Source organism: Embiotoca jacksoni, unplaced genomic scaffold (assembly GCF_022577435.1).
Source record: "Embiotoca jacksoni isolate LCO1_2020_lvr unplaced genomic scaffold, fEmbJac1.0.p SCAF_8, whole genome shotgun sequence".
NCBI classification, from domain to species: domain Eukaryota; kingdom Metazoa; phylum Chordata; class Actinopteri; family Embiotocidae; genus Embiotoca; species Embiotoca jacksoni.
The window spans coordinates 617,916-641,675 of NW_027185436.1; the positions used below are offsets into that span (position 1 = coordinate 617,916).

The 23,760-nt window shown below is 39.9% G+C and overlaps 1 protein-coding gene across 2 annotated transcripts in view; it reads right to left on the reverse strand.

Moving 5' to 3' along the window:
* Positions 1-829: 829 nt before the first annotated feature.
* Positions 830-23,760, reverse strand: part of slc39a14 (solute carrier family 39 member 14) — a 28,931-nt gene continuing 6,000 nt past the window's right edge. The window contains exons 2-10 of one of the 2 annotated variants that reach the window (XM_069138626.1): positions 22,466-22,663; positions 20,171-20,496; positions 15,417-15,594; positions 10,094-10,263; positions 8,762-8,884; positions 6,101-6,274; positions 5,386-5,608; positions 4,990-5,174; positions 830-4,123 (exon numbers count right to left, since the gene is read on the reverse strand). In XM_069138626.1, the coding sequence (XP_068994727.1) occupies positions 3,971-4,123; positions 4,990-5,174; positions 5,386-5,608; positions 6,101-6,274; positions 8,762-8,884; positions 10,094-10,263; positions 15,417-15,594; positions 20,171-20,494 (1,530 nt within the window). In that variant the 5' untranslated portion in view covers positions 20,495-20,496; positions 22,466-22,663 and the 3' untranslated portion in view covers positions 830-3,970. Of the gene's footprint in view, positions 4,124-4,989; positions 5,175-5,385; positions 5,609-6,100; positions 6,275-8,761; positions 8,885-10,093; positions 10,264-15,416; positions 15,595-20,170; positions 20,500-22,465; positions 22,664-23,760 lie in introns of both variants that reach the window. The other variant, XM_069138625.1, reaches the window with a different exon arrangement.

A 23,760-nucleotide genomic window follows, 5' to 3' on the forward strand; every position in this document is an offset into this window, starting at 1 on the left:
GTGTCTAATTAAAAAAGTTATTTGTGCAACTGGGAAACTGAAGTCCCGAGTTTAAGCTTTGTCTGTCAGAAAAAAGTGTTTTCTTTCATATTTGGTCAAATTAGATCCACTCAGTTAGACTAAGACTCAGAGCAAAAAATAAAAAAAGGACATTTGAATTAATGTATTTTCCAATCAACTTTTTATCTGACTAATTATGTATTTCTATGTATGTATGTATGTATGTATGTATGCCCACAGAAATACAGAACCTTATATGGAAAAGGATAAATGACTTAAGTATAGGTAAATGAACAAATAAGTACATACATTAAAAAAAACAAAAATAACACATTTTGTCAATGAAAGTGACAAATAATGTCTTGAACTTCAATAAATCAATTTTTTTAGGCTTTTTTTTACATTGTACTTCTACATTTCTTCCTTTCATTCTGTATCTATTTATTTCTTCTCAGTTTACTTCTGTCTACATTAATTCCTTTCAAATTTTCATATCAACTAAATGCAGTGGCATTAAGTGAGGTGAGGACCGACACACAGAAGTAAATCAATAGGAAAATTATCAAAATGTTCATGTATTTAATCATATGATTTATTGATTTATATGTAAGTGGATTTTTCATCCTCCATTTTCAAACTGAGGCGAAAGGGCAAGAACAGAAGTAAACACAATGTGTGAGGTGGAGTAAAAATTGCCATGTCTCTCTATTAATCATTACTCTATAAATATATTGATATTAAAACTTAAGAACACATATTTTTGGATTGTGTGACTTTACATTGTAAGAAATTGATATATTCAGCATCTATCACAAATGAAGATCCATAAATCTGCTTCTCCAGAAAGTTTAATAGCCTATTAGGAATATTTCTACATATTAACATCTGTGTATTATGCACACACAAAAAAGGAAACTTTCCATGTATAATAATTACATTTAAGACCTCCATATAATATATTTGCTCCTCTGTTAGTCCTTTTAACAGAGGACTATGGAAGCAGCGATTCATCTCGTATGCAAAAAAAACCATCTGATCAGTCATTAAACTGGTCTAGTAAACCGTTGAGATGCCAAACCAACACAATACCAGTCAATGATGACACTTAAACATTTTCTTTGAAAAAGGTGTTTATAAAAACAATTTTTCATGAGACACACAGGGGGGTTAATGAGGATTCCCAATTATTTATATTGGTTCAATCATTTTCAAAATGAACCACTGAAAGTCAAGAGAAATCACTGAAATGATTTAAATCTCCAGCCAATTGCTCCATACTGAAACAGGAAACACTCCTTTTTTTGCACCAATAAATCTGTTTTATTGCGTGTATGCTCCTGAATTTATTGACTGCGGTTTAGAGAGTCAGTCGTTGATGTTGTCTCTCTGCGTGTGTATGCTCCGGCTTCAGTTTTAACATTTCCATTAAAATGTGCTGTGCAGTGAAGGATTAAAATGTATTCTGTCAGCTATCCCATGAATTCTAACTAAAGTACCAAAACAAACATAAATGACAACATTAGGATTTCCGTCCGCTTTCATGGCTTGTGGTGTAAAGCTAGATGGAATACTTTATCTTGTGTGTGAAGCATAAAATAAATCTTTTATGGCTTAAACAACAATGAATAATCTTATACATCATACATAATAAGGAGCAGTAATACTATGGTTTTAATGGCTTACCTTCTCTTTTTTAGGAAAAGCAGAATTTATTTTACTTGTAAGCCAACTATGGGCTCCACTTTCTATCCCTAATAGATAATATTCTAAAGGTCTAATCTATACTCATATTGAGTCGAAGGAAATGTATTTTAGCTTTTGGTAATGGATGAATTGTTCTCTGTTGAATTAGAAATATTTAACAGAGAAAAATCTGTGCAATCCATCAGTAATATATCAAAGTGGAATAACAGCGACCTACCAAACTGATTTATACACTGTAGCACAAAAGTGGATTTTCCTCAGGTGTAAATGACTGTTTCTTCCTTAACATTTCTACAATTGGGAGTTTGTTCAAGTGAAACTCAATCATATCACAAAAACATGAGTAACCGCAACATCTGAAGGCTTTTAAAACAATTTCACATGATAAACCATTTTTCATACCATAAACTCTCAAGATTCAAGGTGCCAAGGGTAGGTGGACACCCCAAACATAGCATCCATATCTGCCTCTTTAAAGGCCTCCACTCGTTTCAGCCTTTGCACCACCTTGGCTGCAAAGATTTGCTCCCATTCAGCAACAATTAATCAAGTCCACAAAAAAAAAAAAAAAACTTGGAAAAAGCATTTCTTACTTTCACATTGAAGCAGGAAAAGACCTTCTGTAAACTCGGGCTCCAGGGCTGCTACTTACAATATTTTCATTATGGTTTAATGATTAATTAGGTGAAACACAACATAAATGAAGTCATCAAAAAAAAAAAAAAAAAATCAAACTGGCATTTCTAACTGAACTTATAGATTCTTCAAGACTCACTGGGCATTTATTCCTAATTAAATACAGACACTCTGTAAATTAAACAAGAAAAGGACATAAAAAGCCTGGAACTGGTGTGTCCACATACTTTTTGGTGATGGAGTGCAAGTCATAGATAATTGAATTTGTGTCAAGTAACAAGATAGAGTAATTAACCAATTTTTTTTCAGTTCTTATTCATTTAATTCAATTGAATCATCTCGTCATCTCGGGGCATTTAACATAGTAAAGGAGCAACCTTCCAGTATTATAGAGAAAAAGCCAACAATTCAACAATTCCCACTTGGATAACAGTGGATAGCAAAACCTCCCTTTTAACCATTCCATTTATGATGGATGATTAATATGGATAAGGTTACAGACAAGTAGGTGACATGTGCGTGCTTTTATGATTCAGCTATTCTTTTAAAACTACTAGATTGTAAAAGAATAGATAATTCTGGGAAAAAATTGTCAATGAAATGTGCGAAGACCACAGATTTGCGCTCCAAGTTTAAGAGCACAATCAATAAAAAACTATAACTATTAATACTATATCAATGAAGGGCACAGATGGCAAACAACAGAAAAAAAATGCCGCTGTGGACGCTGGGTACTGTTGCATCTGATCAAGCCATGAAAATCAAACCAGGCTTTGTCACAGCATTCCTAAGGAATTTCTAACAGCATGCTAAGGATGTCTTCCATACTGAGGAGAATAAAGTATGCACTTCCAAACATCACTTTGTAGCCCTTCACCATTTTCAATGGTCCTCCCATATATTTGGTCTTCAAAAGTATTTTGTTGTTGTTTTTAATGTATAAAAAAATTAGAGAATCAAGACACACAAAAAACAAAGACAGAAGTTGGTTTGTTGGAGATAACAATTCCAGGTCAGGTCCTTAAAGATTTGTTTTTTGGTATGGAATGGAAAGCAGGGGAAGCTGAAACGTAAGGATAAAGACTCAAAAGATGTTAATAATACAGCTGCGGTTACCTGATTGTGCTTTTTCACAGAATAGAGATATAAATACTCTGTATGAAATGAATTGGTTGAGCCGCAATGACTTCCAACTGAGGGAAAAAGAGAGCAGTGTGAGTAACTGGGTGAGTATTGCACATCACTTCATGTTCAGCAAAGGAGTCTCGCTTCATTAACTCGTCTTTGTAGATTGCTTCGGCTGTTGCTTATAGACTTCTACAGGGAACAGCTGTGAGGAAAGGAGGTTGAGGAAAAAAGGCCGCCACACCTTCCACCTCAAATGTACTGCATTTGGAAACTGCACAAGAGCAACTACTATTTTCACTAAAGGAATGCGCGTACCTGCCGCACAACCAAATTTCCCAAACTGCAGGGTGCTGACAACTGAGAACAGGAGGAAGATAAAGGAAAAAAGGGCTCGAGCATCCCGTCCCTCCATTTCGACTCAGTTTCCAACATCGTCAGCTGATGTCCCCATGTTTCATGCGCACAGGTCAGAGCTGGTGCTGGTTCAGCGGGGGGTCCGGTCCTAGACCAGCTGGATTTGTCCAGAGTACGTCGTGAGGAGGAGCATGATGGAGAAGCCTGTCAGCAGACCAGCGTTCTGAATGGCAAAGGTGAGGAGGAAACTGCTGCCACCAGCGTCCTCTTCCTCCCGACTCACCTCGTTCATCTCCGGAAACTGAGAAGCAGAAAACAGAGAGCAAGAGAGCTTTTTCAACTTCTACGCAAACCAGGGAATGTCAAATGATCGATACTGTGCTTCAAATCTAAAAGGGACACTCCCACGACAGCCGGTGAGCCACGTGTCATGTGTCTTTTTCAGGTCTATAAATCTTTACCAGAAGCCTGTCGTTACACAGTGTGTGGGTGGCGTTTAGAGGATGTGGACATTTACCAGGCAGGTAACCTATCACAGATGATGTCACTGTGGACAACAAGTCAGGATATCTTGTCCTGGTTTTGAACAACACTCTGTCTGATCAGTCTGTTGTAAGTTATTCTGATTTCTTTACTTTGGTACCTTCTTTTGAAAACTGATGTACTTACATGGTTAAACATGCATTGTGTTACATGCAATAATATAACTCCTCTTTCATAAGTATGTCAAGAAATATGGATGTACTGTACTACGCCTGACAATGTGGAGATTCTGGGAATACTACTAAAGACTTCTCCAAGAGAATTACCATAAAAGCTACATTTATGACAAATTTGACATTTCTGTCAAACTCAGAATAAATATAGAGCTTAAATGTTCAAAAGTGGGATTGATTGCTAGCAATAAGTATTTGTGAATGACTTTTGATGGTTAGTGATAATTATTTTCTTCTTGATATAATCAAACAAATACCATCATCATATTGTATGTGTATCCACAATTTTGAAAAATTGTTTTTTTAAGGGGGCTTTCTCAAATACATATTCCCTCTTCCACTCTATGTGTGTGACGTTTTTATAAAGAAATTCTTAAACCCTTAAGAAACTCTTCTAATGATCTTCCAACCCATTGTGTGTTGCATTGTCCCCTCTTTCACAAATACTGACCATGTCTGCCAGAGCGATGTAGAGGAACATTCCCCCAGCCAGAGCAAAGATCCAGTTGGGGGAGAAGCTGTTGCCCGCCAGGATGCCAAAACCCATGCCCAGGTAGCAGCAACAGGCAGACAGGAAGTTAAAGAACAAAGCCTGCTGTATGCTCATGCCGGCGTTCAGAAGAATGACGAAGTCTCCTGGGAGCAGAAAGACAAGAACATGCATCATGTGTCTGAACAACTTGTGCTGCTCCAAATATTTCAAGTAGTTTGTATTTTGGAAAGAAAACAAATGTTTAGATTTAAAAATGTTTTCAGAAGACCAATTTTTTATTTTTTTTTTCCCCTTTACTGACAAGACACGAAGAAAGATGTTTCCATTCGGCTCTAAAATCCTGTCCGGACTCACCCAGCTCGTGGGGGAACTCCTCACACAAGATGGCCACGGAGGTGCTGATGCCCTGGAAGACGGAGGCGGTGAAGGAGGCACCGATTGCCAAGCCGTCAATGAAGTTGTGCAAGCCGTCACTCAGCGTGATCATCCACGCCAGCGTGCCGATGTCGGAGTAGGTCGTCCCCTTCAGCCAATAGCAGCCGCCGCCCCGCCCCCCGCTGTCTGGACTTTGGGAATCCTGGAAGGAAACGGTGAGAAATGTCATTCTGAGGTCAACATATATGGATGTAGCAGCAACATGGAAGAGGTTTAATTCATCTGATAATTAGGCTGAAAACGCAGAATTTCAAATATCTTATCTTTGGAAGAATTTACCAGGTGCATCGTTAAAATCAAATCTTTACCAAGTGATCACTTCAAAAGGAGTGATGAGATCCTATTTATTCTTATCATCTTCCAAATATTCTTCTTGGAACTTCGTGGAGTGGTCTCAACCACCAAGTGGTCATAAATGACCTTGAAATATGCCAATTTTCTCCCAAACAACCATCCACTTGACGTACATTTACACTTGTTAAGTCCTTTTGAGAGACCTATTATCAACTTTTTGGCAATTTGTTTGCATTCCAGTGTAGGACAGAAGACAATTTTTCATTCGAAAACACAATCAGTGGAACAATTAGATACACAAAGACCTCGCCCTCCTCTGTTCACACCCCTTTAATCCTACCTGTGGTGTCTGAGCAGGGCTCAGCATGAGCTCCCCCTCCCCTGCGTCCACCTTGCCCAGAGCCAGACTGCTGGCTTCCCCATTCTGCTGCAGTTTCTCCCTCTCCCCCTCCTCCGCATCACTGTTGGGTGTCGAGTAGTGATCTGCACCGGGGTAATGACTGTGGCCGTGGCTCTGAGAGACGAGAGGGGAAAAAAAACGAAATGAGGATCAATAAATAACCGATTTGGATGAATTGATTACAGGTAATTGAAGCAACCTTAAATTATGGAGTGGAAGAACAGAGAGGGAAAGTAGACTTAAAAGATCAAGATGCTCCTTTTGTGTGCTTTTGTGCCTTTCGGTCACCCTGTGCTAGTGCTGAATGACAGCTACAAAGCAATCCAGATATGATTCTATGCATAAATGTGACCAGTTTCCACTATGGTTTTTGCCCTAATCTGCATATATACTGCAGACAAATGTACATAAAATGGTCCAATCAGACTGATATTAGACCCAGATCAAGTGAAATCTTTAGTTTCTTTCTTGCCTCAGAGACTCTTACCCTGTGCTCAGCCTCTTAAGGGACCATTTACTTCTAGTCAGGCTGCCCAAAAAAATCCCAACAACGTCTGCAAGTCCCATGTAACTAACTCTGTATGACTTTTTTTTTTTTTTAAGTTTCCAAGGATAGTGGCTTGCATCACCGGTAAGGCTCAGTTGTAGTACAAACATTTTCTGGAACCAGAACGAAAAAGTGTATCACTCAAGGACACCCGGGCTCCGGCCTCTCAGCAAACACTTTCTCTTCTTTGATACGACACTAAAAAAAAAAAAGTATGCTGTCCTCCAAAATATAAAAAATTTAGTAGACACTGAGAAATATGAAATTCTTTATAATTTCTTTGCCTCTTTTTTCTACGTTGAAAGAAGTAGAAGCTGACAGCAGCAACACAGGTGCCAATGTGGGTCAAAGAGCATCTGTAATTGGATCAACAGGCTTAGGTGTTAATTAGGCTGAGTAAAGTTAATGGGTCAAAACAGAGTGACCACAAGGTGGAGCATCTGTCCCACAATCAGTCCCCTAAATGTCTCACTGCTGCTTTTTGTGAATGGAATTAGAAAGGCCTCAGAGGCTGCATTAATGCCAGGGACTTCCAATGTTATGCTGCTTTTAGGATATAAATTAGCTAATTAGTTGAAGTTCAAACAGTGCTGTACCTTTACAAAAGTCATGTTTGCCAAATGGGTAAGAGTCCCATGCCACACTAAAAACAACCTTTTACAGCAGAGAATTTTGAACACACACACAATTGACCACATACAGGCAGTTTACTTGTGAAAAATGGAACTTGGTGGTGTTAACAAAGCTTGTCCAGGGGTTATTGATGTCACTGAATTCCTTACAAGTAGAATAAAGTTACAGGTACACGCAATGATGACCTCTATCAGTTAATCCATCAGATACAATTTCATGAATAAAATAATGTGTAAAATGACAAAAAAATAAGTGAAAAATGGTCTCCGGCTGCTGCTCCTCTGGTGCTGCTGCTAACTTAAGATATTCAATTAACAATAACATTTGAGAACAGGAACCTAAGGTTTCCATTTCAGTAAAGCAATAGGCAATGAACACACACAAAGATACTCTGATAATTAATTGGCTAGTTAGCAAGGCAACCTCAAGGGTAAAAAGGCCTTTTTGCCCCGAGGTGGAAATTAGGTGACGTGTATAAAATCCTCACTGGATTAATTCTTCAAAGACAAATAATTCTAGCGTGGCAAACAAGAGTTTCAGGTTTACTGTGACAAATGCTTTTTCCATGGAAAATGTAAAGCACTAATGTAAAGCAAAGATGAATTTCACACTGAAGGGCCCTTAAGGACAAGTGTCACTGTTTTCAGTTTACAACAGTATGTACAATAGAAAATTACCGGTGCACGTGACAAGGAATGCCTGAATGTACTTGGAGCTAAAACAAACCTGCTCTGGTGTGTCAGTTACTGAACCGCAACATCGTGACTAACTAGTAAAACCTGCCACCGATGAACAGATACAAAAAAAAAAATAGTTTAAATTTCATTGTGTCTCATGAACATATCTGCTTGAACCAAACCATAACCATAGTTGTTCTTATTGTTTATAATAATCTGTCCAACTTGTGGACTGACAACGTGACTAAAATGTTATCAAACCTCTTCTTGATAAAGAGAAAATTACACAAATGTCAAGATACTATATCCAGCTCTGCTTTTGAGCCCTGGTTTTATGTTTGTTATGAGGGGTTTTGTCTCCGTGTGTTGACCTTGGATACAAGCTGTTCAACTTTACCATAAATACCAGCTCTGTGAGAGCTAACAGTGTTCTGTTTTGTTGAGACTGCTGATTCACTTCATTTCTAGACTGTAAGTCTAGCCCCTGCGGTCAATGTAAACGTATCTTCTTTGCAGCCATCTCTGTTGGGTCTGTTGCTCCCTGCCATATTCAAAATTTGAACTCAATTTTTTTCAGCCTCTTTGGAACCAGTTGCTCGCCTCCTGCTTCACTAATTTATAAATGCAACGGTTGTTAGGCCTTTTAATGGCAATTTTGATATTTGTGACTGGTTTCTAACAAACAGTACTTAATGTTAAAACAATATAAGGTCAACAACGTGTCATCCTTGGGATAAAACTCACCTTGTTTTTTTGCTTGAGAAGCACCCTGAGGACCTTTTCAGTGAAGAAGAAGAGATAAAAGCCTGCAAACACTACTGCAGACTTGGACACGTAGAAATCCACCATTGGATCAAAACCAAAGGCCTACAAAGCAGGAAGAAGATGATGTTAACTTGTGATGATTATGAATAGCAGTTATAATTGATCATTTCTTGCTCACATCAATCAGTGTCAGTATTGTATTATATGATGTGTTTTTAAGGAAAATGATTTTGCAGGACATGGAAATGGAAAAATGAGCGTTTAGTAAATTGTAATGTACTCAGTGTCCTAATTTTATATTCTGGGTTTGGTATATTTGGCAACTACAGTTTCACAGTCAGACCATTTTAAAACCAAACTAAAGCTTCCCACAAAAGATGAAAAATCATCCTGAATGAAGTGTCCAAATTAATAGTGATATTACAGGCAAAACTGCAAATCATTGAACACCTCCACAATATATTTGTTGCATTTTTTTTCAGCTTACCTCTTACTTTGATTTGTCTAATAGTTGATTGTCATCTGTTGTTTTTTTTTTGTTTTTTTTTATCTGTAAACATTTTAACTTGAATTTTGCTAAATCATAATTTAAACTCAGTTGCCATAAGCACACACAAACTGGATTTCCAAATTCAACACAAAATTTCTTGTGTAAATGTGCTTTGTAAATTCTGGTCTAGGATAAAACTGATTAAACATGTAGTGTCCATTCTGAATGCAACCCATATTTCCAGAGAAAAGAATTTTAGGAATTACAGGGGAGACTTTTATGGGGCCAAAAACAGCGACATTAAAGTTTTGCATGGTAAATAAGATTTGGCATTAAAAAGCAAAAAAGATTAGTTCTTTCGGTGACAATATTTGTTTCAGTGGCAATTGAAACTTTTCTAATGCAAATGTTTCACTTTTCAGTTTAGGTTTTGTATTCAATGCCAAATATTGTATTTAATGACACATTTAACTGTTCTAGCCTTATAGATTTTGCACTTTTCTCAATATACTTTATACTTATGGTGACTTGGCAGGTTGATTGCAAAATAGACCGCATTATTCTATAGCTCAATGTTATATTAAACAATAACTACACATACTTACTATGATATTAATATCACATGATGTGAGATAACGATGACGACATTAAACACAGTGATCGAGATAAAACGATGGTGTGTATTCCAATGCTTTTCCAGAGGTTTTGACAACATAAAAAATAAATCAATATTCGGTTCTCTTTCTACACATTCAAAAACCCTGCGCTGAGGCACTGTGTAGGAGCTGCAGCTAAGCGAGTCGGAGCAGCATCAACACTACCTCTGGGATGAGCTGAAACAGGGCGTTGGAGTAGAGCGTGCCAATGGCCAGGGCTATGAAGTAGAGCAGCAGTCGCTTGTAAAAGGTTTTCTTCATGAAGGGCACCACGCTTGCCCCAACCAATGAACACAGAGAGATCAGTGTCACACACAGGATCCCATAACCCCACACTAATCAACGGACAGGAAAGAAGGGGGAAGGTGAGGAAAAAAGAAAAAAGAAAAAAAGAGGTTGTTAGTTCAGAAATGGTATTATCAGATCCATCATCAGGGTAGGGAACCAAAAAAAAAAATTTGAGAACACCAACCAGTTACAACCCTGGAAATGAAGAAAGAATTCCATTAAATCAACCTGGAAAAGATACATGCGAGTTTTTGCAGTGACAACAGGCTACTTATCTATTAAAGAGAAGTCACACCACCTTTCATTTGTATTTGAAGGTAATAATTGGTTGTTCCTCAAAGCAGTGTTCAAAACCCCATGCATTTTCTTTTGATGAGAGAGAGAGAGAGAGAGGAAGGAATCAAGTTGAAATTACAGTTTCCCGAAATCTCACGCACAAAGACACACAAACAGACTTTATCCCAGTCCGCTCAGGTGTGTCCATATCACTGTCGTAGCCTCAGGGTAAACACCGGCTGTCACAGCGGACACAAAGGAGGCAAATTAACTTTAAATAGCCCTTTAACAGTAGCAGAAAGAGCACCCGCTAACACTGGGTCACATTTCAATTTCAAGGATGCTCCAAGGGTGCTGTACTCCTTTTTCCGGGACTGTCTTACACAAACGGAAGTTTTATGAGTAAGAGAAAGATGAACTATCTCCATAATCCAGCCTCTGAGCTGGCCTAGATGTCAATGCTAGAAAAAGGTGAAGACACAGACAAGTGCGCACACACACACACACACACACACACACACACACACACACACACACACACACACACACACACACACACACACACACACCGCCAAATGATTGTTGATGAAATGAGAGAAGCGCAAAACTAAAAGGCTTTTTTTTTTGCAAAGTTTATAAGATCCCCACGAATACAGACAAGAATGGAAGGTAGGAAGAGGACAGGAGTTCTGACCAATGGTGCACGAGCTTTTCAAACAACCAGGTGGTACTACATCAAACTAAAGAGGATTTCAACTATAAGTGTTTGTGTTCTGAAGAAGCAAAAGGTTTCTGGAATGTGGAAAAGGTGTAAAGATGTATGTATGGATACATAGCAAACCTCTGGCAGGAGCTGCAGGATGGCAGTGGAGTACAGAGTGCCAACGGAAAGAGCGATGAAAAAGGTGAGCGCAAACTTCATATAGCGCGTCTTCATCAGGGGCACAATGAAGACTCCGGTGAGGGAGAAGGCATTGATCACTGTCACGCTCAAAAAAGAAAAACCCCACACTGGAGTTTGGAGAGGGACAGTAATGCATCTATAAATGTAGTTCAAGCACCGTGGTGATCATAAAAACATCTTTTAGTACAATTGTAATGTGATCGTTAACTTACGCAACCTGAAAAGTTCACAACATTTACTGTATCGGCTGTAAAGCAAGCAAATAAAATATATATATATTTTTTTAGAGCAATTCAAAGCAACAAATCCACTGTAAAAGCGACACACTTGATTTTTAGGTGTGAGACGTTGAAACTGTACAATTTCATTTTTGTTTCGTGTCAATTTATATATTTCGGCTCTCTCTTGTTTGTAAATATAGTTAAGATGCTCAGAAGAGTGCCTTATCTCAGTAATTCTTTTTTCATTGAGGCCCTGACCAAGGTTCAAAAGAGAAATTTGATAGCTCATGTCGTGACGTCAACCGCTGGTTTGTGAACGGCCGTTATGAAGCCTCAAGTTTTGATTGTGGCCGGCGCCATCTTGTTAGTCCCTGGCGGTTTGGAGCCGGAAGTGACCAATTTTTGGGCGAGCTGGGGGGGGGGGAAGCGAGTCGCGGATCTGACTCGATCTGATTGGAAACCCAGCGATGCTACGTCCCGCTCACCGCTAGGTGTAACCTGACTGCTCCACAGGCCTGTCAATCAAACAGATTGGAAAACACAGCTTTTTGAAGCTTATTTTCGAGTTATTGACAGGAATATTTTCAGATGACCTGCCAGAAAACTAATAACAAGAAGCGACTATAGCGAGCAAAACTGAAATAACTCGTGGTTAAATTTTATTGACCTAGAATTTTATGAGACTAGTTCAATGGGGGTCTGTGGAGCCAGAGGCTTTTTAGAGCCAACCTCTAGTAGCTCCAGGTGGTATTGCAGCTTAAGGCACTTCCGCATTGGCCTCATTTTTCTGACCACTTTTATATACAGTCAATGGTGGTGTTATGCTGATCAGTGTTGCCATTTCATGTTGCATTCCTATTGGTTGATTAGTGACTGAAGTTGTATCACCAGTGTCGTTGTTTTTCTCGGAAATACCTTGAAACTGACAAAAATAATTTGACTCCTTCATTGTTTACTCCATATTTAATAAAAATCTGAATTTACTTTTGATTCAATGGAATTTTTTTAATAATAAAACAAATGAAAATGACCTAATATTCAGTTGCGCAACCTTTAAAGGCAATCAAGGCAAAGAAACTATTTCTGACGCGCTCAATGAGATCTCTGACCCTTTTAGCGGGTTGGTTGTTCAACATTTCCTCATCAGACTGCTCCAGCTGTCTCAGGATTGGAGGGGAACCTTCTCCAAGATGAATGATCTTTTCATCGATGTTCAATAGGATTTCAGACCAGGATTGTTAGAAGTCCACTTCAGTATAGTCCAATGCTTTGTTCTTATCCATTTTTAACTATTTGGTCTGTTTTCCTGTTAGAGGACCTGTGATGGTCAGTTCGATTTTTTGCAGTTTGGTACATATCATGGTTTTGTGATCACAGTTATCGGTCTGGTTATATAATAACCGTCTGAAAGTACCCATGACAAAAACAACAGTTGGAGAAAATATTTTGGCATGCAAATTAATCATGCATGCTCCGAGTGTGTTTTTACACCTGTATCATTGGGTGTGAATCCAAACGATTGTCAAACTAAACTCAAATCGGATGTCGGCCTGTTTGACCTGCTGTCTGAATCACAACTGACTGTCATGTACTATGTTTATAATAATAATTTTGCAATAACTGGTTCTGCCGGGCGCTATTGGATCTCCTGGGATATACTCAAATAGTAATAGTAGTACTTTTTGAGGCAGTTTCATCTTTATTGTGGAATGTGTTCAGCAGTGTGCTTGACATCAGAATGACAACTGACTGTGACATCCAATTATTTTCTGCAGACCACTGATGCTAACTGTACCATGCCCAAAAATAGCCTTGGCCAAGTCGAAGCAGATGTGCGAACGCAAAGCGCCGTCCACGTGCAGCTGAGACAGCCTGGCGAGCCGCGCTGCATCCATGTGGAGATGCGAGATACACCTCGCAAGCTACGCAGTGCGCGATACCGTCATGAGAACAGGGAACTGCGACGGAGACTTGAGATGCACACCCGGCGAAACTATTCTGCTGCAACTCAGGTAGGATTGACCTTGCGTACGACTCCACAAATCTCAAGCCTGGTTCAATCCCACCACAGCTTCCAGACGCTATTAGGGACCGTCTCCTTAATCAATACATAACAATGTACTAGCAATGGAAAGTATCGTGTTTGTGAGATAGCCAATCCTGGCTTTAATCCTTGAGTGCTCATACAGGGTGAGGTTCATCATTATGTTGCAGATGCCCCTCCAGAGCAGGATCATACACTACTCTTTGCCCAGATCTACTTCCCCGATTGAATTGAATTGACTTGAATTAAATTGGATTGGATTGAATTGAATTAAATAGTAACACAATGTTTGATTTCTCTTTCCCTATATGAAGTTTGTTTTGGTTGATTCACATCTCAAATCTTTTGCAGATGGAGTTGTGAACATGCCAAAGGGTCACCTTAACTTTTATGGCCACGCCTGGATAAGGACTCCTGTTTGCATCTTCCATTTTAGGGTTACCCCACATATTCTGGATGCAGCTAGCCTGACTGCTCCAGAGAATAACATCACCCTATTCAAGTACATACAATCTAATATTGCTAGCGGACCCAACTATGTCATAGTAGCTGTATTGCTCAGAACCCAAGGAAGCACAGGGTTCACCTGTGACATTGTTTGTTTTAGCTGTTCTCAAGAAAGCTAAACAGCAAAACCACAGCCGAGGCAATCAAACTGCCAAACAGGCTATTTTGAACGGGCACTGCACTACTTAGTTTAAAAAGAGGAATAAGATTGATAACCAAAGTCATCTCATGCTTGAAGCGAGTTCTTATTTTTCTGTTAATATAAGCTAATGTGCTATGAACATTACGGAAGATGTGCTGCTTTCAAACATAAGTGCCACTTCAACCCTTGAGGGCAAAAACATCACAAAAGTTAACAAAAACTTAAAGTCTACTATTAGCTGGCTTTATTACCAGCTACGTACTCCATAGCTACTTTAGATTCACTTCAACAAAAGTCAAAGTAATTGTAAACGATAGTCTGCAATGAAACGCCACATTTCGAAGAACTTCAGATTGAACGCACATGTCCAATTGACTTTTAGGGCTCGAAAGGACGTCCTGCTGACGTGGGTGTACAGTCAGCGGTCGGTATAGAGTTACAGTGGCTCAGCAGCTGAAGAGAGAAGAGCTCTCCTGTCTGGACTGTCTTCACCTAGATGATATCTATGCTACAAAGTGAATACGCTGACTCGAGCAGGATTTTTGATTCCAAATGGTGTGTTGGGTTTTAACGCCCAATTGAGAAATGCAAACTGAGCTTTCGCCAACTGTGCCTGTTTATTTTGGCTTGTGTCTCCTTTGGATACATTGTGATACTAGCTTCAGGCAACAAAACACCCTTTTGGAGCTATGATTTTGATAAAAGAATAAAAAAAAAATGTAAAGCCTCACTAGTATTATTTGAACTGAAAATGAGGTAACCATATGAGAACAGAGAAAACTTGGGAGTTAGTCATAAACAAAAATGTACTCATTGTAAAATAATACACATAAACCCATACAGCAAGAACACAATGGGAAGATAAAGAAGCTGTAAAATATCATGACATCTCCAGGAGCTGGTAAAGCTTAACAAAACAGACAGTACGAAGTACAGAAATGTAAAAATTTAAATCTAGACGAGAACTCTTTCTTGCGAATGACAACAGATTGAGCAATTTATATTAAAATATAAATTTCAACTAATCACAGGAACTTTGAAAAGTACTATACCTTTAGATAAAGACAAATAGCCAATAAAACCAGGGGTATCTAGTCAGTGCTCACCTTCGGCGTCTGACGGCCTTGGGTAGGTGTCGCTGTTCGGCTCCTCCCCTTTTTGTACCCTACAGGTGCCAGCATCCAGCTGCTGCAGCATGGTGGGGCACAGCTCCTGTAGACCCGGCCCATCCAACCGTGACTGCTCACTCATACTGTAAATAGCCAGTGTTTCTGCAGGCAGGCACTGGAAATGGAAACATACTTATCAGTCACCCATTGGACGAGATATGTTGCCATCTTACTGTGAGTGAATTAGCAGAGATGTAATGTAATAAGTGACGAGTCAGTGTGCTTTCAATTTTAACACCACTCACTTCTATGTTGTTTGGGTGCAAATTAGCTTTATTAAGTATTCAGGCAAAAACAGGTTCTTGTGTCTTTAAGTAGCACTATGTGTGGCATCATTGAGGTCTTAAGACTTTTTCTGACCCAATTTAAGGTGGATCGTTTAATGAAAAGAAAACTTTTAATATGCATCACAAAGGTTTTAAGATTGCACAGACCAAGTTTGAAGTGGATCTGATAAATTTGAGTTTGTTAAAGCACAACTAGTGTTAATGGCAAAAAAGTGAACATGGCTGGTTCCTAATCTCATATTTACACAGATTAAGGCAGCAATTCCAACATCCAACCGCTGAGCTACACGGGACCCTAACCTCCTGTCCAATTTCATTTCTCAGAAGTGTTTATAGCTTTGCCACCATTACTCAGAGCAAATCTATTCAAAAGCAGATCAGTACTTGAGCCAACCATCTTCGACACTAAGTATGGGAAATATGCAAAACATTTAGGCAATGTGGCACAGGAACCTCCTGCTTCTTCCAGACAGGACTAAAGATTGGTTTACTCCTCTACTGCCATAGTGTACCTATCGTTGGCCAGTCACCTGCCCACTCGTTTTTAACATACATGACCAATGAAATGTATCATGATACGCTGAAACACATGTGGGGAAGATGAATACATTTTGAGAAAGAAAGAGGGGTTTTGAAGCAACAACACTCATAGATGGAAAACAGTCTCTATGGTATGTTTTCTTTTTACAATTTGTTCGCACTTCATTGAAGGGGTTTCAGTGCAATGAAACATATCAACACAGATTGAAGGAGCAAACCTCAGTCTGGCTGCACTTCAGCGGAACGACCAGGTAGATGAAACCACTTGATTTCACCTTGAGTAAGCATTATATTGCAGCGCTTTATTTCACATTTTTCAAACTATTATTTTGAAACACATACCCGTCTAAATTGTGCTGACATGGTGTCCAGACCCTTTCTCTGCATGTAGCTGCCTAGATAGCGATACCCAACATGCGAGGCATTTTTGGAACATCGGTAAATCATAGCGTCTTCTGTTCCATTGTCCCTCTTTGAACTGCAGGAGTCTCTGGATGCACATCAGTCCCACGGCACACCACCCACTACCGCAAGTCATTTCTCAATCGGTGGAAAACACTGAGATCCTATTGGCCAAATGGGCCAGGGTGATCAAATATTACATTGGACACTGAAGCTGACGTTTGTAACAACAGCAACGCCTTTACAGAGTAAATATTTCCCATAAATAGTCTCAATCAAGTCAACACCAAGCAGTCAGAAGAATGCCACTTTAGCCGTGAAATAGAGACCCAGCTATCCACCATTTTTGACTCTACTGTTTTTGAAACAAATGCATAGAAAATGCAAAAAGTCCAGACAGCTCAAAAGTGAGAGGTGTGATCACCATCAGCAGCTGTATTACTTGCATTGTTGTGACTACTGGTGCAAGCATCGGGATTTCAACCTGGAAATCTTGAGCAAAAGGGCACATCAAATTTAGTGTCTCTGTGTCTGTGTCAAGATGGCCGAGATACAGTGGGTACAGAAAGTATTCAGACCCCTTTAAATTTTTCACTCTTTGTTTCATTGCAGCCATTTGCTAAAATCAAAAAAGTTCATTTTATTTCTCATTAATGTACACTCAGCACCCCATCTTGACAGAAAAAAACAGAAATGTAGAAATTTGTGCAAATTTATTGAAAAAGAAAAACTGAAATATCACATGGTCATAAGTATTCAGACCCTTTGCTGTGACACTCATATTTAACTCACATGCTGTCCATTTCTTCTGATCCTCCTTGAGATGGTTCTACTCCTTCATTGGAGTCCAGCTGTGTTTAATTAAACTGATTGGACTTGATTAGGAAAGGCACACACCTGTCTATATAAGACCTTACAGCTCACAGTGCATGTCAGAGCAAATGAGAATCATGAGGTTGAAGGAACTGTCCAAGGAGCTCAGAGACAGAATTGTGGCAAGGCACAGATCTGGTCAAGGTTACAAAATAATTTCTGCAGCACTCAAGATTCCTAAGAGCACAGTGGCCTCCATAATCCTTAAATGGAAGAAGTTTGGGACGACCAGAACTCTTCCTAGACCTGGCCGTCCAGCCAAACTGAGCAATCGTGGGAGAAGAGCCTTGGTGAGAGAGGTAAAGAAGAACCCAAAGATCACTGTGGCTGAGCTCCAGAGATGCAGTAGGGAGATGGGAGAAAGTTCCACAAAGTCAACTATCACTGCAGCCCTCCACCAGTCGGGGCTTTATGGCAGAGTGGCCCGACGGAAGCCTCTCCTCAGTGCAAGACATATGAAAGCCCGCATAGAGTTTGCCAAAAAACACATGAAGGACTCCCAGACTATGAGAAATAAGATTCTCTGGTCTGATGAGACCAAGATTGAACTTTTTGGCATTAATTCTAAGCGGTATGTGTGGAGAAAACCAGGCACTGCTCATCACCTGCCCAATACAATCTCAACAGTGAAACATGGTGGTGGCAGCATCATGCTATGGGGGTGTTTTTCAGCTGCAGGGACAGGACGACTGGTTGCAATTGAAGGAAAGATGAATGTGGCCAAGTACAGAGATATCCTGGAAGAAAACCTCTTCCAGAGTGCTCTGGACCTCAGACTGGGCCGAAGGTTCACCTTCCAACAAGACAATGACCCTAAGCACACAGCTAAAATAACAAAGGAGTGGCTTCGGAACAACTCTGTGACCATTCTTGACTGGCCCAGCCAGAGCCCTGACCTAAACCCAATTGAGCATCTCTGGAGAGACCTGAAAATGGCTGTCCACCAACGTTCACCATCCAACCTGACGGAACTGGAGAGGATCTGCAAGGAAGAATGGCAGAGGATCCCCAAATCCAGGTGTGAAAAGCTTGTTGCATCATTCCCAAGACGACTCATGGCTGTACTAGCTCAAAAGGGTGCTTCTACTCAATACTGAGCAAAGGGTCTGAATACTTATGACCATGTGATATTTCAGTTTTTCTTTTTTAATAAATTTGCACAAATTTCTACATTTCTGTTTTTTTCTGTCAAGATGGGGTGCTGAGTGTACATTAATGAGAAATAAAATGAACTTTTTTGATTTTAGCAAATGGCTGCAATGAAACAAAGAGTGAAAAATTTAAAGGGGTCTGAATACTTTCCATACCCACTGTACTGAGTAGCACTTGTGTTTCAAGAGGGTTAGAATTGTAACTGTCCAAGACCGAAGCGGGGCATGTCAGGTCAGAAGCGCAACAAAGAGCACACTGGTTCTTTTCTCTGACATCCGTAGGGTTGCGCAACATAAATTATTTCCCCCTAAATTCTACTAAGACGTTCTGAGATGTCTAAAAGAAAACATTTGGCGCAGTTGACCAGAACTGTGCCGCAATCGCAATTTGGTTTCTCCAACATGACAAAGTGCCGGGAACAACACAATTGTCAGTCCCTACGACTCCTATTCGCCAGATTTTTTTTTACTCCCTGTGACTTCTTTCTGTTCCCCAAAATGAAATTCAGACAAAATGTGTTGCTATTTTGACACTATGGAGGAGATCCAGCACAAATCACAGACGGTGCTTGACGCTTAAAGAACGTAATTTCAAGGGAGTGTGTTCCAAGTGTGGTGGGAACGCTGGGAGCGGTGTATTGCTGCACAAGGGGACCATTTTGAAATGGGTAGAGGGCCAGATTTCAATCAGGTCCAGTTTCTGGTTGTTATAGGTGCCATTTCTGAAGATTTTAAAATAGCACCTCGTATGGAGGGAGTGCCAGCAATTGCCAACAGTGGTGCATGATGTTGCTGCCAAAAAGGCATGTTTTACTCCCACGAGGATTATGATCAAGTGAGTAAATTCTGATCCACTCAAGTATAAGCTCATTTTGATACACTGTTCTGAGACGCAAAATTAATAAAACTGGATCCCACCCGGACATGATTAGACTGAACATAGCAGTCAACAAAGATCCCTTCCCAGACTCAGAAAATAACACATCATGTCAAAAGGGCTCAACAAATTTACAGTTTGTACTTTAGAATATATCAAGTGCATAATTTACAACATCAGATGTTATAACCTACTTAGCTTTCATTGAATCATTTTTTGGTGGGGGTTCTTAAAATCTCTACACCCTATTGTATGTTCTATTGTAATATGTGACACGCTACAGAAGCAGATACCAGAAACAATATTAGGAGAATATCTGCGGTGCATCAGTGTGAAGCCTGAGGTCCACAGTATGTCTTTTTTTTTTTTTTTTTTTTACATCACATTCCCTAACTGACACTTAGTAGTCAAAAGCATTTAAAAGCCTAACTTTATAAAAAAGGTAAAACCAAAAGGTGGTTGCTACATGTGTGTAGGTTAAATGTGTTAAACAAACCATAATAGAGCACAATACCAATTTAAAATACTAACACAGGGAACAAGGGTGTTTTTGTTTTGCACCTTGGAGCTGTTGGATTTGGGAGGCGTGGGTGCTGGTGTCTCCGTCACTTTGCTGCCATTGCCGTCGCCGCCACCTTCGCTTTGATCCTGGCTGAGGACGGTTAAGAGAGAACGCAGCTGAGGCACAGTGATGGTGCTGTTCTCCCCGAAGCGGGCCAGCAAGTCCTGAAGCACCTGGGCGGGTGACTGTATCTGACTCTCCCCCTGACCCATCACGTGGCCCATGGAGCAGAGCAGCACAGCCAGGGCCAGGACGAACACCGGCTGGGAGTGGAGGCGGGGGATGGTCGTAGTGGTACGCCCATGAGGGGACCAGATGAGCATGGCTTCTTCAGTAAATGGAGGATGTTGACACATGGGGGGGGGGGGGGGCAAGAATAACACAATTAATTGAAATCAAAACTTACAAAACTACTTTAAAGAAGTCCATTTTACCTGGTTTGAACAGTCTTCCCTACTTTTTAAGAAACCATTTCTATGCAGTTCTTTTTGTTAATTATTTTTTTAAACATCCATTGCCACTACCATACTTTTCAGTAACCAACTGATCCGATACTGAATTTTTGGGGCTGATACCAATTTTGACTTTACAAAATATTGCTGAACCCCCGATTACCCCTGAACATGTAAACCGCATGTAAGACCACATGCTTGACCCCTTACAGTTTGCATACCGGGAACATTTAGGAGTGAATGATGTAATTCTTTACATGCTCCACTTGGGCATACTCCCACCTGGGGGACTGTTTTAGCACCATTTCTGTTCAGACCTTACACAGCAAACTTTAGGTACAATTTGGAGTCCTGCCACATTCATTCAGAATTACATTACACATTACAGCACAAGTCTTTAGTTTTCATGCATTTAACACATCCCCCTTTAACACCTGCAAGTATAAGGAGACAATAAAATTAACAGATGACTTTTAAATGCCTTCCAAGCAAGCTATTACTACACAATACAATTTGCCAATGTCCCTTAAACGCCATCAGTAGACACTTGCTTGCAGCCTGCACACAGAGAAGCCTCCAGTTACAGCAGTGCATCCATCTCAGACAAGTGTACAGCCTAAAATGTGTTTGAATAAAAAAAAAAAATCAAACAAAGTGTTCTAATATTAGATTTAAGCTACATAAGTTGAAATTAAGTTATTCTATCTACTTGGGCTCTTTCCGTGTACACAATGCAAGATTTGTACATTTTAATACAAAAAGATGTTGGTGTGAATGTGGTACAGTTATCAAAATTTGGTACCGAATGACAAGGCACTTTTCTGTGCTGGATATGACCAAACCAATTTGGTATCCAGCCCTAGACAATACACAATATAAGTAACATTATATAAAATAAACAAATAACAACAACAAAAATTTGGATGTCTTAATATGCTTCGCCAATAAAAGGGATTCTGATAGAAGAGAAATTTATATCCATGAGAGTACACAATGCTTCGGATATGAATGGTGCGACAAAGAAGCTACAAATTCTAAAACGTGGATGCTTCACGTGCATCTTTACCCTGACATCACAGAAGATCTATAAAATCACCACGGTGTCCAGGTGAACATTCAAGATTTGTTGTCACCAATTATGTTTGTGCCATATATGAAGAAATTCCTTCAAGGCATTCCTGAGATATCAAGCTAACCATATTGGGATGGACACGAGGTCACAGTGAACCTTGACCTCCTAATTCTAATCAGTTCATTCTTGAGTTCCAAGTAAATGTTTTTCTGCCAAATTTGAAGAAAAATTCCCTAAAAGTGTTCATGAGATATCATGTTCAAGAGAGTTGGGATGGACGGATTGGACCAAACATGAGGTCACAGTGACCTTCACCTTTGACCACCAAAATCAAATAAGTTTGTCCAAGTGAGTATATGGGGCAAATTTGAAGAAATTCCCTCACGTTCACAAGAACGGGGCAGAAGGATGCCCGGATAGATGGAAAACCTGAATACATAATGCCTCTAGCCATGGCTGTCATCAGTGCAAAGATATTTATTAAAAAAAAAAAAAAAAAAAAAAAAAAAAAAAAAAAAAAAAAAGGCCAACCAAAGGTGCTGCCTGTTCTTGGCCAACTGTGGAACTGGGATTTAGTGATAGGTTTTCCTTGGCGCTTAACAGACACACACACACCACAATTACAAAAAATGTATGTACACACAGGGCCAACTGTAACGTTCCCACTCTTGACACACAGAGCAGTGATTCATTTCGGTGCACCTTACAGGTCTGCATGGAAAGCTGAGCTGAATAAACAGATCCATTCATTTTTGTCAAGAAATACTCACTTTTTCCTAAGAAGCCCCCTAATGACAGCTGATGCGTAAAGCACCTGATTCAGTCTGCCTGCCTCGAGGCTCAGAGGGCGCCGAGTGATGCCCGCCGGTTCTACCTGGGAGCTGAGAGGGAGTTGGAGGAGGAGGAACAGCGAGCGGAGGATAAGAGATGCCTGAAGTGAGCAGCAGACTCCTCAGGAGTGCAGCAGACTGTGGATAAGAGAGAGAGAAAAAAAGAACGTCATGAATCACTGGAAAGAAAGAAAGAAATACCAAAAGGTAGTTTAAAAGAAAAAAGGCTGTGTAAAAGAAAAGAAACCTGAAATAGCAGCAGCCAGCTTGGACTGTCTGTCTTCACCGTCCCCCCGTCGATTTGTCCTCTCCAACAATCTTACACTCTTACCACAAAGTCAAGCACCGAGTCAAAATCAAGGACATTTCATTTCAAATCCAATTCAGCAATGAAAAGAAAACACAAACCCTCATCATTTCAGGGCAGGTAGAGTACTATTGAATCCTTCTTGGAGCTTTATCTCAAAGGGTGGCTGTTATCCTCGTCACTGGTCCAGAGTTTAAGAACTGGATAAACGCAGGATGATAATGCTTGCTTATCTTTCGTCAACACCCACGGAAGCTGGCAGAAGTAAAGCGATATGCGTCTCGTCTTCCACATGTATTTTTCATTAGAGACACATGTGTCGGGCATTATTTGGACCGACAGCACGAAGGGGTACAAACACGTGCCCTGGATAAACATGTCAGACATCGCAGACCGGAAACGTTGGGAAAGAAGGCATGACATGAAGTGAAGGGTGGGCCGGCCAGGAAAATCCAACCAGGTACTCAAAGCTGATGGCATTTGCGTCCATGCGATATTTGTTCTTACCGCCAGAGTGGATTTATTCTTTTTTATTACTTTATTTATCAGTTCTTAAGAAGAGCTGTAAAAAAACAATAATAGTGACATTTATTAAAACATTGGGTTCTTACTGGTTAACCCGCTAAAACTGTTGCTGAATCAAGCCTTAAAGCTGAACAAGGTTATCAAATGAGAGGATTTACAGAATCAGTTTTTTAGTTTTGGACTGTTGGCCAGACAAAACAAATATTGTCTCGTGTTTTTTTTTGACATTTCATACTTCAAACACCTACATTTTGGCAGATTCAGTAATAATGAAAATAATCCTTAGTCGGAGCCCTGATTTTGAGTTCAGTTTACAGCAGTAAAATGTTGCACAAAGCACAATTTGTTACAATTCTTTAATCATTCATTTCCCTTTTCTGTTTTTTAATTAAAACCCTCTTCT